The following is a 22,347-nucleotide window of genomic DNA, read 5'->3' as shown; positions in this document are numbered from 1 at the left end:
CTCCCTGTTCCTGTACCTGTACGCCATGTCGTCACTCGGCCCTCCCTCCCTCCCGCCCTCCCTCCTTCTCCTGGTCCATCAGATACTACTTTCGCGCCTTTTTTCTGACCAGGCGCCATAGCTAGCACTGGGATCATGGAGCCCGCTCAGATCACCGCGGCAATTATGAGCACTATGAACACCACGCGCATTGTCCTGGAGTATATGCAGAGCCAGGACATGCCAAGGCGAAACCCGGACCAGGCGAGGAGGCGATTGCAGCGCGGCGACGAGAGTGATGAGGAAATTGACATGGACATAGACCTCTCACAAGGCACAGGCACCAGCAATGTGGAAATCATGGTGTCACTGGGGCAGGTTGATGCCGTGGAACGCCGATTCTGGGCCCGGGAAACAAGCACAGACTGGTGGGACCGCATCGTGCTGCAGGTATGGGACGATTCCCAGTGGCTGCGAAACTTTCGCATGCGTAAGGGCACTTTCATGGAACTTTGTGACTTGCTGTCCCCTGCCCTGAAACGCCAGGATACCAAGATGAGAGCAGCCCTCACAGTTGAGAAGCGAGTGGCGATAGCCCTGTGGAAGCTTGCAACGCCAGACAGCTACCGGTCAGTCGGGAATCAATTTGGAGTGGGCAAATCTACAGTGGGGGCTGCTGTGATCCAATTTGCCAGGGCAATGAAAGACCTGGTGATAGCAAGGGTAGTGACTCTGGGCAACGTGCAGTCAATAGTGGATGGTTTTGCTGAAATGGGATTCCCAAACTGTGGCGGGGCCATAGACGGAACCCATATCCCTATCTTGTCACCGGAGCACCAAGCCACCGACTACATAAACCGCAAGGGGTACTTTTCAATGCTGCTGCAAGCCCTGGTGGATCACAAGGGACGTTTCACCAACATCAACGTGGGATGGCCGGGAAAGGTACATGATGCTCGCGTCTTCAGGAACTCTGCTCTGTTTCGAAAGCTGGAGGAAGGGACTTTCTTCCCGGACCAGAAAGTGACCATTGGGGATGTTGAAATGCCTATCGTGATCCTTGGGGACCCAGCCTACCCCTTAATGCCATGGCTCATGAAGCCGTACACAGGCAGCCTGGACAGGAGTCAGGACCTGTTCAACTACAGGCTGAGCAAGTGCCGAATGGTGGTGGAATGTGCATTTGGACGTTTAAAAGCGCGCTGGCGCAGCTTACTGACTCGCTCAGACCTCAGCGAAAAGAATATCCCCATTGTTATTGCTACTTGCTGTGCGCTCCACAATATCTGTGAGAGTAAGGGGGAGACCTTTATGGCGGGGTGGGAGGTTGAGGCAACTCGCCTGGCCGCTGATTACGCGCAGCCAGACACCAGGGCGGTTAGAGGAGCACAGCAGGGCGCGGTGCGCATCAGAGAAGCTTTGAAAACGAGTTTTGTGACTGGCCAGGCTACTGTGTGAAACTTCTGTTTGTTTCTCCTTGATGAACCCTCCAAACCCCCCCCACCGACCCGGTTCACTCTACTTCCCTGTAAACCAACCACCCCACCCCACCCTCCCCTCCCGCTTGCAGAGGCAATAAAGTCATTGTTTTTTAACATTCATGCATTCTTTATTAGTTCCTTACAGAGGTAGGGGGATAATTGCCAAGGTAGCCTGGGATGGGTGGGGGAGGAGGGATGGAAAAGGACACACTGCATTTTAAAACTTTAACTCTTATTGAAGGCCAGCCTTCTGATGCTTGGGCGATCATCTGGGGTGGAGTGACTGGGTGGACGGAGGCCCCCCCACCGTGTTCTTGGGCGTCTGGGTGAGGAGGCTATGGAACTTGGGGAGGAGGGCTGTTGGTTACACAGGGGCTGTAGCGGCGGTCTCTGCTCCTGCTGCCTTTCCTGCAACTCAACCATACGCTCGAGCATATCAGTTTGATGCTCCAGCAGACGGAGCATTGCCTCTTGCCGTCTGTCTGCAAGCTGACGCCACCTATCGTCTTCAGCCCGCCACTTGCTCTGTTCTTCCCGCGATTCAGCCCGCCACCTCTCCTCTCGTTCATATTGGGCTTTTCTCATCTCCGTCATTGACTGCCTCCACGCATTCTGCTGTGCTCTATCAGCCTGGGCGGACATCTGCAGCTCCGTGAACATCTCGTCCCTCGTCCTACGTTTTCTCTTTCTAATGTTCACGAGCCTCTGCGAAGGAGAAACATTTGCAGCTGGCGGAGGAGAAGGGAGAGGTGGTTAAAAAAGACACATTTTAGAGAACAATGGGTACACTCTTTCATTACAAGGTCGCATATTTCGGCTTGCAGGCAGCCATCGTAGGCCACAGTGTTTTGGCTTTTTTAACCTTCTTAACATGCGGGAAAGGTTGCAAACAGCAGCGCATTTCCCATATCAAGGATGAATTGGGTTGTCCATTTAAAATGGGGTTTCAATGTAAAAGGAGTGGCTGCGGTTTCCCGGTTAACATGCGGCACAAACACAAGTAAACCCCCCCCCCCCACACACACACACGATTCTCTGGGATGATCACTTCACCCCTCCCCCCACCGCGTGGTTAACAGCGGGGAACATTTCTGGTCAGAAGAGCAGGAACGGGCGCCTCTGAATGTCCCCTTAATAAAATCACCCCATTTCAACCAGGAGAGCTTTCTGGAGATGTCCCTGGAGGATTTCCGCTCCATCCCCATACACGTTAACAGACTTTTCCAGTAGATGTACTGGCCGCGATTGCCAGGGCAAAGTAATCATTAAACACGCTTGCTTTTTTTTTGTAATGTTTACAAATAGTTACAAAGTTACACTCACCAGAGGTCTCCTGTGTGCCCTGAGGGTCTTGGGTGAGTTCGGGGGTTACTGGTTCCAGGTCCAGGGTCACAAACATATCCTGGCTGTTGGGGAAACCGGTTTCTCCGCTTCCTTGCTGCTGTGAGCTACCTACAGTACCTCCATCGTCATCTTCCTCGTTCCCCGAACCGTCTTCCCTGTGTGTTTCTCCAGTGAGAGAGTCATAGCACACGGTTGGGGTAGTGGTGGCTGCACCCCCTAGGATCGCATGCAGCTCCGCGTAGTAGCGGCAAGTTTGCGGCTCTGCCCCGGACCTTCCGTTTGCTTCTCTGGCTTTGTGGTAAGCTTGCCGTAGCTCCTTAATTTTCACGCGGCACTGCTGTGTGTCCCTGTTATGGCCTCGGTCCTTCATGGCCTTGGAGATCTTTTCTAATACTTTTCCATTTCTTTTACTGCTACGGAGTTCAGCTATCACTGCTTCATCTCCCCATATGGCGAGCAGATCTCGTACCTCCCGTTCGGTCCATGCTGGAGCTCTTTTGCGATCCTGGGAGGACTCCATCACGGTTACCTGTGCTGATGAGCTCTGCGGGGTCACCTGTGCTCTCCACGCTGGGCAAACAGGAAATGAAATTCAAACCTTCGCGGGTCTTTTCCTGTCTACGTGGTCAGTGCATCTGAGTTGAGAGTGCTGTCCAGAGCGGTCACAATGAAGCACTGTGGGATAGCTCCCGGAGGCCAATAAGGTCGAATTCCGTCCACACTACCCCAATTCCGACCCGCAAAGACCGGTTTTATCGCTAATCCCCTCGTCAGAGGTGGTGTAAAGAAACCGGTTTAAAGGACCCTTTAAGTCGAAAGAAAGGGCTTCGTTGTGTGGACGTGTCCAGGCTTAATTCGGTTTAACGCCGCTAAAGTCGACCTAAACCCGTAGTGTAGACCAGGCCTAAGACATCTGAATCCAAATGGCAACGGGTCTGCGCCAGGAACAGGTGACAAAGGATTACAGGGAAAGAGCGGCTGAATAATTAGAAATAAAATCAATATTGGAGGACAAATCGTTTTCCCTCTAGCACAACATATGAATGGCTGCAGCAGCAGCTTTGCAGAGAGGCCCGTGTTTCAGATCTGACCCGGGAATGGCTGGCGGAATGGAGAATCGCTCCAGGAAAAGGCAAGCTCTGTCTTTCTTTCTATGTCTGTGTGTGTCCCTGGGGGCGTGTGAGATGATCCGCTATTCTGTGCCCGAAGAGAAGAAAAGCGGGTCACTAGTTACTAATATTGCAAAGGATTTGAAACTGGATGTAGGGAAATTGTCTGGTCACAGTGCTCGGCTGATTTCTAAAAGCACCAAGCAATATTTTGAGTTGAACACAGGCTCCGGGGATGTGATAATAAAGGAGAAAATAGACCGCGAGGATCTGTGCGGACAGAGAGATCCGTGTTTGCTGCAATTCGAAATTGTGTTAGAAAATCCACTGCAGCTTTACAGAATGGAGGTGCAGATAGATGATGTGAATGATAATAACCCTAAATTCTCCAAAAATGAATTTCTTTTAAAAATGCCGGAACAGATCCCCATAAACACCCGCTTCCCCTTGGAAAGGGCCCAAGATTCAGACATAGGAACAAACGGCATCCAGAGTTATGCAATCAGCTCTAATGAGCACTTTAGTCTGGATATACATTCGCCGGGGGCCAGTAGGAGCTGGTATTAGAGAAACAATTAGATCGGGAGGAGCAGGCGCAATTGATGCTGATTCTCAGAGCTGCCGATGGGGGCCTGCCACAGAGAACCGGCACAGCGCAAATACGCGTTAATGTGCTGGACAACAACAATAATTTCCCACAGTTTAGTCATTCGGTGTATAAGGTGCAGGTAATGTAAAATAGTCCGCGAGCCACTTTGGTCACTAAGATTGAAGCCAGTGATTTGGATCAAGGTTCAAATGCAGAAATCACCTATTCATTCAGGCAGGTGCCTGACAAAGTCCTCAAGTTATTTCAGCTAAATCCGTCCACTGGAGAAATCACTGGTTTGAGGATAATTGATTTTGAAGACGCAGCAATGTATGAAATAGAAGTTCAGGCCACGGATGTCGGGGGGTTTTCTTCGCACTGAAAAGTCCTGGTGCAAATCGAGGACATGAATGACAACACCCCGGAAGTGACGCTGACATCCCTCATCGGCACCATACCCGAGGACTCCTCTCCTGAGACAGTGGTGGCCCTGTTCAGTGTGAGAGACCGAGACTCCGGGGACAATGGCAGAACGCTCTGCTCCATTCAGGACAATGTCCCTTTTGCTTTGAAATCGACTCTGAAGGATTATTACGAGCTTGTTACACAAAAGCCCCTGGACTGAGAGAAAGTGCCTGAGTATAACATAACCATCACAGCCACAGACCGGGGGACTCCGAGGCTCACCTCAGTGAGGATCATCCGAGTTCAGCTATCGGATAATAATGACAACCCCACTCTATTTAATGAAAGTTCATACGTCATGTACCTGAAGGAGAGCAACCACCCGAGCCTGCTGATTGGAACTGTCGGTGCTGCTGACCTAAACACAGAGCAGAATGCCAAAGTGACGTATTCGGCATTGCCTGGCAACATCGGTGACCTCCCCTTCTCCTCCTCCATCTCCATAACTCCGAAAACGGAAACGTGTACGCTCTGCAGTCTCTGGATTATGAGCAAACGAGGGATTTCCAGGTTACAGTGAGAGCTGCAGATGGCGGGTCCCCTCCACTGAGCTCTGAAGTCATTGTCCGAGTTGTGATAATTGATGATCGGCGGAGGCGCGTTACCTGGTGACGAAGGTGGTGGCTGTGGATGGAGATTCCGGTCAGAATTCTTGGCTTTCCTACCAGCTGCTCAAGGCCACCGACCCTAATCTCTTCACTGTGGGGCTCCAAACCAGGGAAGTAAAAACCAGCAGGCCTATAACGAGCCCAGACTCTGTTAAACAGAAACTTATCGTCCTGGTTAGAGACAACGGAGAGCCGCCCAGATCCAGCACCTCGACGCTTAATGTGCTTCTGGTGGATGGGTTTTCAGACGCCTATATGCAGTTACTGGATGTACCAGAAGAGGAGGAGCAGCAGAACACATTAACCCTGTATCTAGTCATTTCCTTGTCTTTCATTTCATTCCTTTTTCTGGTTTCTGTGGTAACGATTGTCGCCATCCGGCTGTACAAGACAAGGCAGTGCCGAGAGCAATATGTTGCATCCTCCAGGAACTTTTATTGTGACCCCAACTTCTCCACAAATCCTGCGGAGACGAGCGGCACTGGGACTCTGCCTCAATCTTATTGTTATGAGGTTTGCTTGACAACTGGGTCTGGCCACTGGTACCGTCTCTACCCACTGACCCCAGCGTTGCAGGAGGGTCCATACTTGACTCTCAGATTAACTCTCAGCTAAAGGAGGAGAAAGAATCGGTGAGATAGGTGAGTGCTTATTTCACTCCATTTGCATCAATTCCTTGCTTGAATATGTTTGTTTCTACTGCTATGAAAATTACTTATATTATTTCCATAAATGTGTAGAGATGTTTTTTCCTAGGTAGCCTTTTCAGTAGTTGATTCATTTTTCCCCACTTGTATGATGTTCAGGTTAAAATATTTGTTCTTAATTCCTTTTTATATGTTATGTTCTTTTCCTCTCTAAAAGGCCATTCATCAAAATGTGATATTTGTCTGTGTGCAGACTCTCTGAGCTCTGCAAAGAAAGATTGAAGGTTGTCAAAGGAAAATTAAAAAGTAATTCTTTATGTATTTATCAAGAACTCAATAATTGCAGAATTATGTAACCTAGAATTATGTTCTGCAGGGGGCTCTATGGAAACTGAAATTTTACAGCGAATCTGAGCTTGACCTTGCTTCTTCAGTAGTATTTTCGGAGGTAATCTCTATGAGGTGCGAGTTGTAGGGTTACTGCATGGAGGTGAAATGACAGAGATCAGGGAAACGTTAAAGTAAAATAGAAGTATCTAAGGGAGGGATTTCCCAACCCCTCCCCTGAATTTCCCCATCATCCCCCTCCACAGTGGTCATTATTTACATGTGGTGTTGCCAATTTAGTCCTTGGTTGGAAATTTGAATTTAAACATTAATACACACTTTAAAAGCAGATAAAGCATATGATAAAATACTTGTACCTGAAAAAGCATCAGAGGTTTGAAAAGTGTGAAGAAAGACCAACTTCCTCATACAGATATTGTTTTTTTTATGACAGTTTTGGTGCCTTCGTTTCAGTCATGTTGACCAACCTAATAATTTGAAATTATAATTTGTAAGTAAGGTCTTAATGAGTTCTCCTCTGACAGCTAGTGATGAGCCGGGCTATGGAGGGGGGAAGGCATCAGGGCCAGACTGTATTTACATGAACACACCTATTCTGCCGGTATCCAGCAGACAAGCTGTGTTGCCAAAGTGATCAGATTTGGCTGGTGTTGGGTTACAAATCACTTTTAATGAATGTGGGGCTAATGAAATGTTACCTTTATTGAATGAGTAAAGGACAGCACAAGTGTATTTGACCTGTCTTGAGGAGGGTGACCTAAGTGCTTAATTTGTGCGAGGGCTGAGCCCCGGCACATGTAGTCTTGGCAGGTCATAGCTCTGGGACTTATGGACTTGCTACATCAGTTATAAAAGTAAAAAACTTGCTTGAGCCCTGACACATCTTTCATTACAAATTAAGCACTGGTCACACCCTCAACTGAACTGAACTCGCTAAGAGAGAGTGTGGATGCAAGATCTCGGTGGAGAGAGAAAGGGATGGGGACAGGCATTTTGCTTGAAGGTGTGGGCTCTGCCTAAAAGTCACAGCACTATTTGACCTGCCCCTTCCCCTGTTTAAAGATAGAGCTTTTTAGGCTACATGGAGAGTCTTTGGTGTTAGAAGTCCAGTCTTTGGTGTGTTTTTTTTAAGTGACCACTAGAGCTGAAATCACTGATAGTCTGGTCTAAGTGCTCAAAACTCCTGTGGGAGAGTGTTTCCGTGGAAGAGATAGCTCAGCCTGTACTAGCAGTGAGGTTCCCTTACTGAGAGATGAAATCACTGAGAGCTGGGAGGAATCTCAGGAGACTGATTCGCAGAGGTCACAGTGCCAGGTGGCAGCAGAAGGTGACAGCACAGGGCCATCAGCGACAGAGCAGTGGACTGAATGGTGGCATGAAGCACAACGGTTGCCATACTGAGTGACTTGAGTGAGTGGTGAGTGGCTGAAGGAATGAGTAGGGGGACCAGATGTCCTGATTTTATAGGGACAGTCCTGATATTTGGGGCTTTGTCTTATATAGGCCCCTATTATCCCCCACCCCCTGTCCCGATTTTTCACACTTGCTGTCTGGCAACCCGAGGAATGAGCAAGGTGCCTTCTCTCCCCTACCACCCAGAGTGGGAGGTGAACTCATGCAAAAGCACCTCTGAACTCTGGGTCTCCACTGACCAAGGACAACAACTATGAGTGGGGTTCAATGGAGGGAAAAAGGAGGGGCACGTTAAAAGAACATTTGTTTGTTTTAGAAACTTTGCTCCAGAATGCTAGATGTGTGACTGGGAAATTTACACATTTCATACTAGGCCAAGCTTTTTAAAATGTATTATTTTCTAAGGTTGTTATCTCGCATTGTTGCTACCTCGAGAGGTCCTTATCCTGGGGAGTTTCTGTACTAAACATTTTATTATTATACATTATTTTTTACATAAGAACATAAAAACAGCCATTCTGTGTTGGACCAATGGTCCATCTAGCCCAGTATCCTCTCTTCCAACTGTGGCCAATGCTAGGTGCTTCAGAGGGAATGAACAGAACAGGAAATCGAGTGATTCTTCCCCTGTCGCCCACTCCCAGCTTCTGGCAAACAGAGGGTAAGGACACTCAGAACATGGTATTGCATCCCTGCCCATCCTGGCTAATAGCTATTGGTGGACCTATTCTCCATGAACTTATCTAGTTTTTTTTAACCCTGTTCTAATTTTGGCCTTCACAACATCCCCTGGCAAAAAGTTCCACAGGTTGACACTGCGTTGTGTGAAGTACTTCCTTTTGTTTTAAACCTGCTGCCTATTCATTTCATTGCATGACCCCTAGTTCTTGTATTATGTGAAAGAGTAAATAACATTTCCTTATTCGCTTTCTCCACACCAGTCAAGATTTTATAGACCTCTATTACACTGGTCTACAAGTCGTCTGCTTCAGAGATAAAATGTGCTATTTATTATGTATTTTGATGTGCTGAATTCAAATATGACAATTAAAACAACTGATTGGCTACTGTTTCTAAGATATTTAAGTTTTTACATTTTATGTCTATGTATATTGTGTAGATAGTAGAGTTTTAATCATAAATTGTAAACCTAGGTCTTTTCATGTGTTTATGGTTGCTTTACATGATAATATTTCACCTGTCCTGTTTATGTAACACTTTAATAATCAGCAAAAGGGTTATATAAATAAAATTTATTATGAAACAAAAGGCAAAAAACTATTATGTACATAGTTTAGTCCTATTCAGTGTCTACTCGGCGCTTCTTGGCTTGTCTCTTGTATTCATTAAATGGAGCATCTCTTGTCACTGTCCAGCAATAGTCTGCAAGCATTGATGGGTTCCATTTGCCCTGATAGTGTTTCTCCATTGTTGCAATGTCCTGGTGAAATCGCTCGCCGTGCTCGTCGCTCACTGCTCCGCAGTTTGGTGGAAAAAAAATCTAGATGAGAGTGCAAAAAATGTATCTTTAGTGACATGTTGCAACCAAGGCTTTTGTATGCCTTGAGGAGGTTTTCCACCAACAACCTGTAGTTGTCTGCCTTGCTGTTTCCGAGAAAATTTATTACCACTAACTGGAAGGCTTTCCATGCCGTCTTTTCCTTGCCACGCAGTGCATGGTCAAATGCATCATCTCAAAGAAGTTCACGAATCTGAGGACCAACAAAGACACCTTCCTTTATCTTAGCTTCACTTAACCTTGGAAATTTTCCACGGAGGTACTTGAAAGCTGCTTGTGTTTTGTCAATGGCCTTGACAAAGTTCTTCATCGGACCCAGCTTGATGTGTAAGGGTGGTAACAAAATCTTCCTTGATTCAACAAGTGGTGGATGCTGAACACTTTTCCTCCCAAGCTCCAATGACTGTCGGAGTGGCCAATCTTTCTTCATGTAGTGGGAATCTCTTGTACGACTATCCCATTCGCAGAGAAAACAGCAGTACTTTGTGTATCCAGTCTGCAGACCAAGCAAGAGAGCAACAACCTTCAAATTGCCACAAAGCTGCCACTGATGTTGGTCATAGTTTATGCACCTCAAAAGTTGTTTCATGTTGTCATAGGTTTCCTTCATATGGACTGCATGACCAACTGGAATTGATGGCAAAACATTGCCATTATGCAGTAAAACAGCTTTAAGACTCGTCTTCGATGAATCAATGAACAGTCTCCACTCATCTGGATCGTGAACGATGTTGAGGGCTGCCATCACACCATCGATGTTGTTGCAGGCTACAAGATCACCTTCCATGAAGAAGAATGGGACAAGATCCTTTTGATGGTCATGGAACATGGAAACCCTAACATCACCTGCCAGGAGATTCCACTGCTGTAGTCTGGAGCCCAACAGCTCTGCCTTACTCTTAGGTAGTTCCAAATCCCTGACAAGGTCATTCAGTTCACCTTGTGTTATGAGGTGTGGTTCAGAGGAGGAGGATGGGAGAAAATGTGGGTCCTGTGACATTGATGGTTCAGGACCAGAAGTTTCATCCTCTTCCTCTTCCTCGTCTGACTCAAGTGAGAATGATTCTGGTGCATCAGGAACCGGCAGTCCTTCTCCGTGGGGTACTGGGCGTATAGCTGATGGAATCTTTGGATAATGCACAGTCCACTTTTTCTTCTTTGACACACCTTTCCCAACTGGAGGCACCATGCAGAAGTAACAATTGCTGGTATGATCTGTTGGCTCTCTCCAAATCATTGGCACTGCAAAAGGCATAGATTTCCTTTTCCTGTTCAACCACTGGCGAAGATTTGTTGCACAAGTGTTACAGTATATGTGTGGGGCCCACCTCTTGTCCTGATACCTTTATTTTGGCTGCAAAATAAAGGTGATAGGCTTTCTTAACCATAGTGGTTATACTGAGCTTTTGTGATGCAAAAGTCACTTCACCACAAACATAGCAGAAGTTATCTGCACTGTTCACACAAGTACGAGGCATCTCTGCTCACTTTGGCTAAACAGAAATGTGTCCCTTTGCAAAATCAAACACTGACAAATAAGAGAGCACGACACTGTATGATTTCTAGAGCTGATATAGGGCAATTTGTTCAGCAGAGTGATGTAAGCTTCGTTATGATTGCATCATCCATGACTTCTAGGAATAACATGATGCAATTCATATCATGTATGACTCAACACCAGCTTCAGATTGCATCATTCATTGTTTTGCCTAAAAAGCAAGTACTGTCCAAACCCAGTCATAGATTTATTCATAGATCCAGTCAAAGATGTATTTTAGTCATTTCTGGTTTAGATTGAGATACCTTCCCTTTATAAGTCACTTATCCTCCGCCATTCCCAAGTCAAGGGTTGTATATACTGACCCAATAGCCTATCTTGAAAACTAGAGCCAATCAACAATTTTAAGCATCATTTTCATTCTCAGTGACCCAGAATTAGTAAAGTTTGACTACATTTATTTCAGTAGCATTTTGGCTGTAGAGCAGTGTAATTACAGTTGTAATAATACAAAAGTAAAGGAAAAATATATCTAGTTTAAGATCATCCATAAGAAGTAAAAGCAAGGCCTATACATGTCTGATATATAGGTAACTGGCACAACCAGTATGTTTCTGTTAGTGTATCCTGTCACCAAGGATTATGACTTTGGGAATAAAACGATGAATATAATACTATAATTACAGGATTTTGATGCTTACATTATATCCCCTCTTAGTCATCTCTTTTCCAACCTTAAAAATCCCAGTCTTTTTAATCTCTCCTCAAATAGAATCTGTTCCTTATCTCTAATCATTTTGGTTGCCCTTCTCTGTACCTTTTCCAATTCCAATATATCTTTTTTGAGATGGGGGCAGCCAGAACTGCATGTAGTATTCAAGATGTGGATGTACTATGGATTTATGTAGTGAAAGTATAGCAGCTTCGTTTGCGAGACCAATCAGCAAAGCCAATGCTGACAAAAATATGTGAAAAGGCTGCAAAACACCAAGCCTATGGACTGCATCGACGTGCAGAAAGTCTTATAAGCCAGTCACTGTCAAAGCCAATTTTAGAAGTACTTAATGAGGCTGTTAAGTATGCTGGAGACACAACACAGTATATATGAACAAACAGAGCTGTTGCATCATGCTTTCTATTTAAACAAGAGATACCACACGCTACAAACTGGAGGCCAATGTTAAGTGCATTGTCATTTATTAATCTTGAAGTGGACACTGGATCCAAACAAGACCGGCAAATGCTCACTATCTTTCGCAAGGAACTCAACTGACTGACTAGAAGCATGTGGTGCAACAGCAAAAGACTCAGTCATTGAAAAAGTGAAGAACTCTCACCACATTCAAAAACAGAAAATTAACAGAGCTGCGCAAGATTACAAGAAACCAGGAAGGATGTAGATATGTAGGGCTTCACAGTAGGCTTGAGGAGCCAACTTTAATTTGTATGATTTTAAAACATGAGTAAAATCTAATAAAATGGTCATGAAACATTTTTCAGTTTTTACTGTGGGTCCATACAGCACACCTTTGCCCTCCTGGTAGGCCTTTACCTCCCTGTAAATTTGATTTTCCCCTCCCGCCCTTCAGTTCCTGGGGAAAACATTGATCTAAGGAAAATGTAAACTTCACCTTATTTGTCTATCAAACCCTTTGCAATATGAGCAGCCAGCAGTGGCCGCAGTTTTGATGGGGGGGATACTTATAGAAGGAAGAGGCAATGTTTACTGATATTCTATAAAATGAACATCATTTACAGCTTCTGGAGTCTATGAATCCATAGCAATCAATACAGATATGAAAGACCCCTATTATATGCATACATAACAACGGCCATACTGCATCAGACCAAAGATCCATCTAGCCCAGTATCCTGTCTTCCAACAGTGGCCAATGCCAGTGCTCCAGAGGGAATGAACAGAACAGGTAATCATCCAGTGATCTGTCCCCTGTCACTCATTCCCAGCTTCTGGCAAACAGAGGTTGGGGACACCATCCATGCTCATCCTAGCTAATAGCTATTGATGGACCTATCCTCCATGAACTTATCTGGTTCTTTTTTTTTATGCTGTTCTGTTATTGGCCTTCACAACATCCTCTGGCTAAGAGTTCCACAGGTTGACTGTGCGTTGTGTTAAGAATTTGAAGAAATACTTCCTTTTGCTTGTTAAAACCGGCTGCCTATTCATTTCATTTGGTGCCCGCATTTCTTGTGTTATGAGCAGTAGTAAATAACACCTCCTTATTTGTTTTTTTCACACCATTCATGATATTAAAGACCTCAGTCATATCCCTCCCCCGTTTATTAGTCTCCTTTCCAAGCTGAAAAGTCCCAGTCTTACTATCTCTCCTCTGATCTAGTGATATAGTGCCAGCTGATGGCATCAATAGGATTTTTACAGGCAGCAAGTAATTGTCCAAGTTATTTGATTAAAATGACAATGCCCCTTTCATTTTATGCCTTCTTCAGAACAGCACCTCCCCCATTTAATGACACGGTTCGCAGAGCAAGGAAGGCAAATTGTTGGCTCTTGATTGAGATTCTGGTCTGAATTCTTGTCTTTTCTGCCAACTGCTGAAGGCCGCTGATGCAGATTTATTCACTGTCGGACTCCAAAATGCAGAAGAGAAACCACGATCCCATTTACGGAGCGTGACTCCTTTACGCAAAAGCTAAATATTATTAAAGACAATGGACATTTCCCCAATCCGCTGCTGCGATACTAAATATACTGCTAGTGGAGGATTTTCACATGCACATATGCAATCCAGTGACATAACTACGCAAGAGGAATGTGATGGGACATTAAATATATACATTACTTCTCTATGGCTTCAAGTTCATTTTTCTTGTTTCTCTCATGGCCTGCATTGCCATAAAATATATAAGATAAAAATATCAGGAGAAAGATAGGTTTGCTTCTTCCAATTGCAATGGGAGACCCATTTTGTCGAATAACTGTGTAGCTGCCAAGACGAGATCCTTTCCCCACAATTACCTATATGATGCGTTCTTAATCACTGGGTGGATCCTAGATTTACTCTAGGACACCGTAATAGAAAAGGGAATAATAGATTTAGGGATTCCCAAAATATTGTAACTTTGTAGACGAAAGAGAAGCGATTGGACGTGTGACAGACTTGCAGTAACTTGTTTACTTAGTTAGCTGTGAAGAATAAAAGTATTGTCATATGAGAGAAGAAACTGTGGTGAGGAAGGATCACAATTCAATATACTATTATATTATTTTGCAACTCTCCATCTTCTCTAATCGGTAATAATCTGCCTTAATATTTCACAGTTTTCACTGTGAAATGTTATAACCACAATTTATACTTAATAGAGAAAACTTTGCTATGCAACTGCACATAGTAAGTTTAAAATGTAAACATCATGGGATGTCTTATTTTAGCTGAGCCACAAGGTGGCGATATTAGCAAAGACGGTGCTGAAAACGCAGTCTTTCGGACTCCGTCGGCACTCAGTGGAAGCTGTACTCGGACATCTGGATCCAGACGGCAACGGCTCTGCGCCGGGAACGGGTGGCAAAGGATTACAGGGAAAGGGCAACTGAATAATTATAAATAAAGTCAATATTGGAGGACAAATCGTTTCCCCTCTAGCACAACATATGAATGGCTGCAGCAGCTTTGCAGAGAGGCCTGTGTTTCAGATCTGACCCGGGAATGGCTGGCGGAATGGAGAATCGCTCCAGGAAAAGGCAAGTTCTGTCTTTCTTTCTGTGTTTGTGTGTGTCCCTGGGGGCGTGTGAGACGATCCGCTATTCTGTGCCCGAAGAGAAGAAAAGTGGGTCCCTAGTTGCTAATATTGCAAAGGATTTGAAACTGGATGTAGGGAAATTGTCTGGTCGCAGTGCCCGGCTGATTTCTAAAAGCACCAAGCAATATTTTGATCTGAACACACGCTCCGGGGATGTGATAATAAAGGAGAAAATAGACCGTGAAGATCTGTGCGGACAGAGAGATCCGTGTTTGCTGCAATTCGAAATTGTGTTGGAAAATCCACTGCAGCTGTACAGAATGGAGGTGCAGATATTTGATGTGAATGACAATAACCCTAAATTCTCCAAAAATGAATTCGTTTTAAAAATACCTGAACAGATCCCCATAAACACCCGCTTCCCCTTGGAGAGAGCCCAAGATTCAGACATAGGAACAAACGGCGTCCAGACTTATGCAATCAGCTCCAATGAGCACTTCAGTCTGGATATGCATTCCCGGGGCGACGGCAGTAAATACGCGGAGCTGGTATTAGAGAAACAATTAGATCGGGAGAAGCAGGCGCAGCTGATGCTGATTCTCACAGCTGCCGATGGGGGTCTGCCACAGAGAACCGGCACAGCGCAAATACGCGTTAATGTGCTGGACAACAACGATAATTTCCCGCAGTTTAGTCATTCGGTGTACAAGGTGCAGTTAATGGAAAATAGTCCGCGAGACACTTTGGTCACTAAGGTTGAAGCCAGTGATTTGGATCAAGGTTCAAATGCAGAAATCTCCTATTCATTCGGGCAAGTACCTGACAGAGTTCTCCAGTTATTTCAGCTAAATCCGTCCACTGGCGAAATCACTGTTTTGAGGATAATTGATTTTGAAGACGCAGCAATGTATGAAATAGAAGTTCAGGCCACGGATGGCGGGGGGTTTTCTTCGCACTGCAAAGTCCTGGTGCAAATCGAGGACATGAATGACAACGCTCCGGAAGTGACGCTGACATCCCTCACCGGCACCATACCCGAGGACTCCGCCCCTGAGTCAGTGGTGGCCCTGTTCAGTGTGAGAGACCGAGACTCCGGGGACAATGGCAGAACGCTTTGCTCCATTCAGGACAATGTCCCTTTTGCTTTGAAATCGACTCTGAAGGATTATTACGAGCTTGTTACACAAAAGCCCCTGGACCGGGAGAAAGTGCCTGAGTATAACATAACCATCACAGCCACAGACCGGGGGACTCCGAGGCTCACCTCAGTGAGGATCATCCGAGTTCAGCTATCGGATATTAATGACAACCCCCCTCTATTTAATGAAAGTTCATACGTCATGTACCTGAAGGAGAACAACCACCCGGGCCTGCTGATTGGAACTGTCCGTGCTGCTGACCTAGACACAGAGCAGAATGCCAAAGTGACGTATTCGGCATTGCCTGGCAACATCGGTGACCTCCCCTTCTCCTCCTCCATCTCCATAAACTCCGAAAACGGAAACGTGTACGCTCTGCAGTCTCTGGATTATGAGCAAACGAGGGATTTCCAGGTTACAGTGAGAGCTGCAGATGGCGGATCCCCTCCTCTGAGCTCTGAAGTCATTGTCCGAGTTGTGATAAATGATGAAAATGACAACGCCCCCTTAATTTTATACCCTCTGCAGAACAGCAGCTCCCCAGCTAATGACCTGGTTCCCAGATCGGCGGAGGCGGGTTACCTGGTGACGAAGGTGGTGGCTGTGGATGGAGATTCCGGTCAGAATTCTTGGCTTTCCTACCAGCTGCTCAAGGCCACAGACCCTAGTCTCTTCACTGTGGGGCTCCAAACCGGGGAAGTAAAAACCAGCAGGCCTATAACGAGCCCAGACTCTGTTAAACAGAAACTTATCGTCCTGGTTAGAGACAACGGAGAGCCGCCCAGATCCAGCACCTCGACGCTTAATGTGCTTCTGGTGGATGGGTTTTCAGACGCCTACATGCAATTATTGAATGTACCGGAAGAGGAGCAGCAGGACACATTAACCCTGTATCTAGTAATTTCTTTGTCTTTCATTTCATTCCTTTTTCTGGTTTCTGTGGTAACAATTGTCGCCATCCGGCTATACAAGAGAAAGCAGTGCCGAGAGCAGTATATTGCATCGTCCAGGAACTTTTATTGTGACCCCAACTTCCCCACAAATCCTGCGGAGACGAGCGGCACTGGGACTCTGCCTCAATCTTATTGTTATGAGGTTTGCTTGACAACTGGGTCTGGCACCAGTGAATTTAAATTTCTCAGGCCGCTGGTACCGTCTCTACCCGCTGACCCCAGAGTTGCAGGAGGGTCCATTTTTGACTCTCAACTAAAGGAGGAGAAAGAATCGGTGAGAGAGGTGGGTGCTTATTTCACTCCATTTGCATCAATTCCTTGCTTGAATATCCTGTGGCACCTTTAAGACTAACAGACTATAAGCTTTCGTGGATAAGAACCTCACTTCTTCAAATGCAAGGCATCTGAAGAAGTGAGGTTCTTACCCACGAAAGGTTATGCTCCCAATACTTCTGTTAGTCTTAAAGGTGCCACAGGACCCTCTGTTGCTTTTTACAGATTCAGACTAACACTGCTACCCCTCTGATACTTGCTTGAATATGTTTGTTTCTACTGGTATGAAAATTAGTTGGATGGAACATTTAGAAATGTTCAGAAATATTTCATTGTCTAGGGAGCTTTTCTCTTTATTGTCCAACGTATTGTTCAAATTTTATTATTTGCGGGCTAATATAATTGCACAGTAACGCTCTAAAAGAGAGTTTGCCAAACTGATTCTGATCTTCTTATGTTATGTGTGTTCTCTACCAAGAAAGGTTGAAACTTGTCAGAGTAATCATCTGGATGTTATTTATCAAGGGCTCATTAACATCAGAATTATCTGTCCTTTGTGCAATATTCCTAAGGAGTCTCGATGAAGTCTAAAATTTTAGAAGGAAAATGAGGCTGAACTTTCTTCTTCAGCAGTGTTTTTGCTGAGATGCAGATTTTAGGACTAATGCATCAATATGTAATGAAGGAGATCGGGGAAACAAAGTAAAACAGAAGTATCGAAGGAAAATGTATTCCTCCCTCCCATATGTAAGCTACATCTTAGTTGTCCAACAATCCCTTTTCTATGTGAGCAGCAAGCAATGGCAGAGGTTTCAATGAGGGGGATATTTATTGAAATAATGGGCAATGATTGCTTAAATCCTGTAAAATCACCATCAGTTCGAGCTTCACGAGCTTTGTCGAGCTTCACGAGCTTTTGTACCCATGACAATCAACGTGGATGTTATAGGCCAGTATTATATGCACACTGCTAATATAGTAGTATTAATAGGATTTTTATAAGCAGGCAGCAAGTGTGGGAAATGGGTGAAGAATGGAATAGAGTCCAGAGTCCAGGGAGAGGCAATAATCTAGAGCAACTAAGGAAACTCACTGTTTACAAGTAATTTCCGATTGTTATGGATGTTTATGTGTAGAAACACCGGTGGCTAGTACCTTGTCCAACAGTGCTGAAAATACAGGGTCAGGTCCTCAGCTGTGGAAAAACTCCGATAGGCGCAACTGATGGCAGGGGAGGCGTAATTCAATATAAAGCAGTCGGGCTTGGTACCACTCAGCTCTCTGTTTTTGTTTTGAATGGACAGAAGTTTATAGCCCGTGGGAAGTAATAATAGTGACTGTTTTGCATTATAAGATTGAATGTGTTTAATGATTGTAGGATAACACACAGGAGGCCGTATCCAAACGCATTCTCCTGACGTTACACTTGGTGGTGGATAATATTTATGTCCTCTCTGCGGGGAACTATGGCATTGACTCATATTGTACTGTCCCTGAAGCAAACCCCGCAGGAAGAGAGGGCCCAGGAGATTCCACTTCATGGAGTTTGCTACCGATCTTATCCTCAGGTGGAGGGATGTATTAAGGGAGAAAAGGAAGGTGCACAAAGAATACAAGGAGTTTGGATCGATGGGAGAAATAAATCTGACTCCTCAGAGGGGATGTTCCCCGTGTTCTTCTCTGGCTTCCCACACTCTGTAGCAGCCCCCTCCTCCCCTTTCTCTGTTTTCTCCATGGACAGAGGAAATCCAGAAGCCAAATATGATGGAATCGTCACCTCCCGCTGGTCTTGCTTGAAGAATTTCTGCTGGTTCGGGAGGGGAGCAGGCATTAGAATTAACTGTAAAACTGGGGGGAACGTGATGCGAAACTTAATACCCCCTATTCTACACACAGTGGCCAAATTCCATCATTTTCTGCTCCCTTCCACCAGAACAAAGGTGAAGGAGCATCTAGCCTTTAGTAAATACAGAGAAAGCAGCTCAAGAATAAATGCTACCTTAATTCTGGCTCTTCGTTTTCTAGATAATGGATACAACTAAAATGAGGTTTTATGGGCCCGGTGTTTGCAAAGAGTTTACAGATTTTTTCCCCTCCAAAGAGAGAGAGAGAGTTACAATAATCAAGCAGTATTTCAGATAGAGTTGGTCATTCAAGAATAATTTTGTGACACCAGTCCTAACAAATACCTTGAATCTAAGAACTTGAGGTTGTTGTGACTATTAGTAATGGCTAATTGGTGAATTATTCTTACTATACATGAATATGTGTATAGCTTTTTTTAAAAACCTATAGATTACAGTCTTTTTTTCTCTGTAAAAATGAAATGAAGGTTTTAGATATCTTAATCTATTGCCAAGAATCCTGGATTAATTAAAACAGAGATCTCTATTTGTGAAAGTAAAATGTACTCCCAAAGACATTTTAATATAAATGGTCATTTCTAATTATTACCTAAAGATAACCTGGAATTCAACATAATTAATGAATTCTTTGGTTATAGTAATTTCTTTGGGGAGAATAGTCTGGATTTGGATACCTAAGATAGAATGGCAAAATGCTCCAAAAGAAAACCCGCACTTCCCCTTCAGAAGTAAACAGCAAATACAAAACTGATATTAAAGACATCAGTATGCCAGCTGGTGTAAATCGACATAGCGCCGCTGAAGTAAATGGTGGTTGGGGTGGGAGCCAGTTTACAGCATAAGAGCATCTGAGCATTTGGCACTTTGACAGCCCTGATCATGAAAAAAATCAGAGTTTATGCTGGCACTTTATAGGGGTTACACAGCATTCCTACAGAAAGTATTAACCAACAGTTAATCAGTTGCTATCAAAAGAAGTTATTCTTAACTCTTACAAATCTATTTTTAAAAAATTAAGACCGATCTAGTTGGTTATTGTTACTGCTAATGATCCTGGCCACACATTTTTAAATTGGCTCATGATTTTTGAAGCTTACCTTTTTGATGCCCAGTATTAGACACTCAAGCCCTGATTTTTCAGAGTCATTGAGTACCCATCACTCCCATTGAGTTCTGTGGGAGTTCTGGGTACTGAACAGTTCTGAAAACTAGGCCCAAGATGTCTGGACTTGGACACACACAACCAATGACCACATTTGAACATTTTGGCTTAAACAAACAGCAAGATAATGATCTTTTTGAATCAGCCACCTAAATTACCATAAAGCTTTTCCAGATTTCTAATTGTAAACACCTCACAGGGGATGTAAGATGTTCCAGACAGTTTTTGAAAGACAGAAATACAAATAGAAATACAACAAAGTGGATATGGCTGTATTTGGCTTATCAAATTACATTTACTTCTGAATTTTCACATTGTAAAATTTCCCTTCGAATTATATAGATAATTCGTGCCATCTTTTAGGATATAATTAAACATGAGCATTTATATTATACGATGTAGGTACAGGCCAGATCCTGCTCCCTTTGAAATCAATGACAAAACTTCTGTTGACTTCAAATAGAACGGTATCCCAGCCACAGTTCTGTAAGATGAAGCCCTGATTGCATGTCCCCCAGTGCATACTAATGCCTGCATTCTTCATAACAGCCGATAATGACACCACATCATTCTATATTGTTTGCAGGGCAGAGCTTCTGTCTCTGAAGACTCCATACCCAGATCTTCAGGGACAGGCTGTATTGTTAACAAGGTGATAGGGATAAATGAGAACTGTGGTCAAAACGGTTGGCTTTCCTACCAATAGATGAGAACAACCAACTCTGCTCTGTTCAACTGTCAGACACCATAAAGGAGAAATGAGAATCAAGAGGCTTATCGCCCTTCAAGAAACTTTCAAGAAGGTACAGGCCCTTTCTGTATGAGAGCAAGGATATGTATTTCTACATTGTGTAATTCTTTATTCCTGGTTTTTCACTTAGACCTTTGCATTTGTGGTATGGCTATTGAAGAAGAGCAGGAGCTCCTATAGCATGCTTTCTTTGTAGATTCCACCTAGCCCTTAGTGTATTATTATTAGAGCTTAACAACTTCTACTTTATCTAGATATAAAGGAAACATAATAAGTCAAACCTAAGCTTTAACAGTAAGTTATCATAAACCATCTTCCCTATGATTCTCCCTTACAGAGATGATTATGTAATAGTATGTTGATTTTCTGAAATCTCTTTTCAATGTACAAGTTTAATGTCCAATGAAAATTAAGAATAAATTTCACTTACAAAGTAATTATGTATTAACAAATAGAAGCTGGTTAAATTAAAGCTGCTTAGCCGCAATGTACATTGCGTATTTGGTTGGGAGGTTGAGCTTTGTATATATTGTAAAATGTGTATTTTCAAAATTGTAGTCTTTTTTTCTAACCATATGAAACTGAAACTAATAGTTATAAAGCATTTTGAGATCCTTGCTTAAAAGATACTGTAGAAGTGAAGAGTAATATTGCATTAGTAGTATGTTAGTAAAATAGGTTAAAAGTGATACAATCAACTTTAAACACTTTGTAGTGAGTAATGAGTTAAGATAAATCTCTTTCCTTCTGTCTTCATTTAATTTCATTACCAAATATAATATTTAAGATAAAGGGAACATGGTGTAATTTTCCATGTTGTTTACGAGGTTTTAAAAATCGTGTTATGGTTACCAGAAACGCTAATAAAAACAATTTTTAAAAGGGCGTTAGATTGACTTTTTTATCCGTTGATTCTGAGGATTGGTAGCTGTGCTGCCAGATCAGGTTCTGTGAAAGTCATCAGGGGACATGTTCTTAAAGCACTGATTTCTAATGACCTGTTCTGGGGTCTGGTGGATGGGCTGTCCCTCCAGAATGTGAGGACTTGTGGCCAGTATATGCAGGATGGATGGCTATGAAATCTGATTCCATTGCTGGCAGGTGGAGAGGAAGAGAGTGTGGGAAACTACAGATCTGTAAACATGTCCTCTTTTACATTAATGAGTCACTCCCAGGCAGCAAAGGAAATGCAGCTCCCATTGAAGTCAGGCAAACATTGGTTCCGTCTACAAATCTTCATTAGATGGGAGAAGTCGGGGAAATTTCTTCTAACATTTAACTAAAACATAAAAGGAATGAAAAATGTATCAGACAAAAGTATACCTGGAACAATGTTTTTAAAAACTAGAGTTAAAGGTAGGTTCTTAAATCCCCAAACTGACAACCTAATTTTCCAAAGTGCTGAGCATCCAGCACCTTCCATCAAAGCCAGTGTAATTGCGCCTGTTCAGCACTTTCAAACACTAGACCAATCCTTTGTAGGT

The 22,347-nt window shown here is 44.0% G+C and overlaps 3 protein-coding genes and 1 pseudogene across 4 annotated transcripts in view; 3 read left to right on the top strand and 1 right to left on the bottom strand.

Moving 5' to 3' along the window:
• Nucleotides 1-21,745, top strand: part of LOC122172198 (protocadherin beta-16-like) — a 59,137-nt gene extending 37,392 nt beyond the window's left edge. Inside the window, exons 1-2 of one of the 2 annotated variants that reach the window (XM_065555823.1) lie at nucleotides 13,940-17,095; nucleotides 20,699-21,745. In XM_065555823.1, the coding sequence (XP_065411895.1) occupies nucleotides 14,636-17,095; nucleotides 20,699-20,818 (2,580 nt within the window). In that variant the 5' untranslated portion in view covers nucleotides 13,940-14,635 and the 3' untranslated portion in view covers nucleotides 20,819-21,745. Of the gene's footprint in view, nucleotides 1-13,939; nucleotides 17,096-20,698 lie in introns of those variants that run through there. The other variant, XM_065555822.1, reaches the window with a different exon arrangement.
• Nucleotides 1-21,745, top strand: part of LOC101943870 (protocadherin beta-16-like) — a 53,874-nt gene extending 32,129 nt beyond the window's left edge. Inside the window, exon 2 of the mRNA XM_065555825.1 lies at nucleotides 20,699-21,745. Coding sequence (XP_065411897.1) covers nucleotides 20,699-20,718 — 20 coding nt within the window. The 3' untranslated portion in view covers nucleotides 20,719-21,745. The remainder of the gene's footprint in view (nucleotides 1-20,698) is intronic.
• LOC135973256 (uncharacterized) lies at nucleotides 115-3,716 on the bottom strand. Its single transcript, XM_065555826.1, has 2 exons — nucleotides 2,784-3,716; nucleotides 115-2,188 (listed from the first exon to the last, which is right to left on the bottom strand). Exons 1-2 carry the CDS (start codon nucleotides 3,322-3,324, stop codon nucleotides 1,686-1,688), a joined length of 1,044 nt encoding a protein of 347 aa, XP_065411898.1. The 5' UTR covers nucleotides 3,325-3,716; the 3' UTR covers nucleotides 115-1,685.
• Nucleotides 3,715-20,817, top strand: LOC103306251 (protocadherin beta-1-like; annotated as a pseudogene).
• Nucleotides 21,746-22,347: the final 602 nt, after the last annotated feature.

The sequence above is a fragment of the Chrysemys picta genome, chromosome 8 (genome assembly GCF_011386835.1).
Source record: "Chrysemys picta bellii isolate R12L10 chromosome 8, ASM1138683v2, whole genome shotgun sequence".
Classification (NCBI taxonomy): domain Eukaryota; kingdom Metazoa; phylum Chordata; order Testudines; family Emydidae; genus Chrysemys; species Chrysemys picta.
Note: the sequence above shows the minus strand (reverse complement) of the source record. Positions and strands in the feature narration are given on the sequence as shown.

What these genes read in the sequence shown, in the direction of transcription:
- LOC135973256 (XM_065555826.1), bottom strand. Translation starts at nt 3,324, where the DNA reads ATGGAGTCCTCCCAGGATCGCAAAAGAGCTCCAGCATGGACCGAACGG. An exon ending in GGGCACACAGGAGACCTCTG is followed by an intron (nt 2,189 to 2,783) that starts GTGAGTGTAACT and finishes CTCCTCCGCCAG; the next exon opens with CTGCAAATGTTTCTCCTTCG.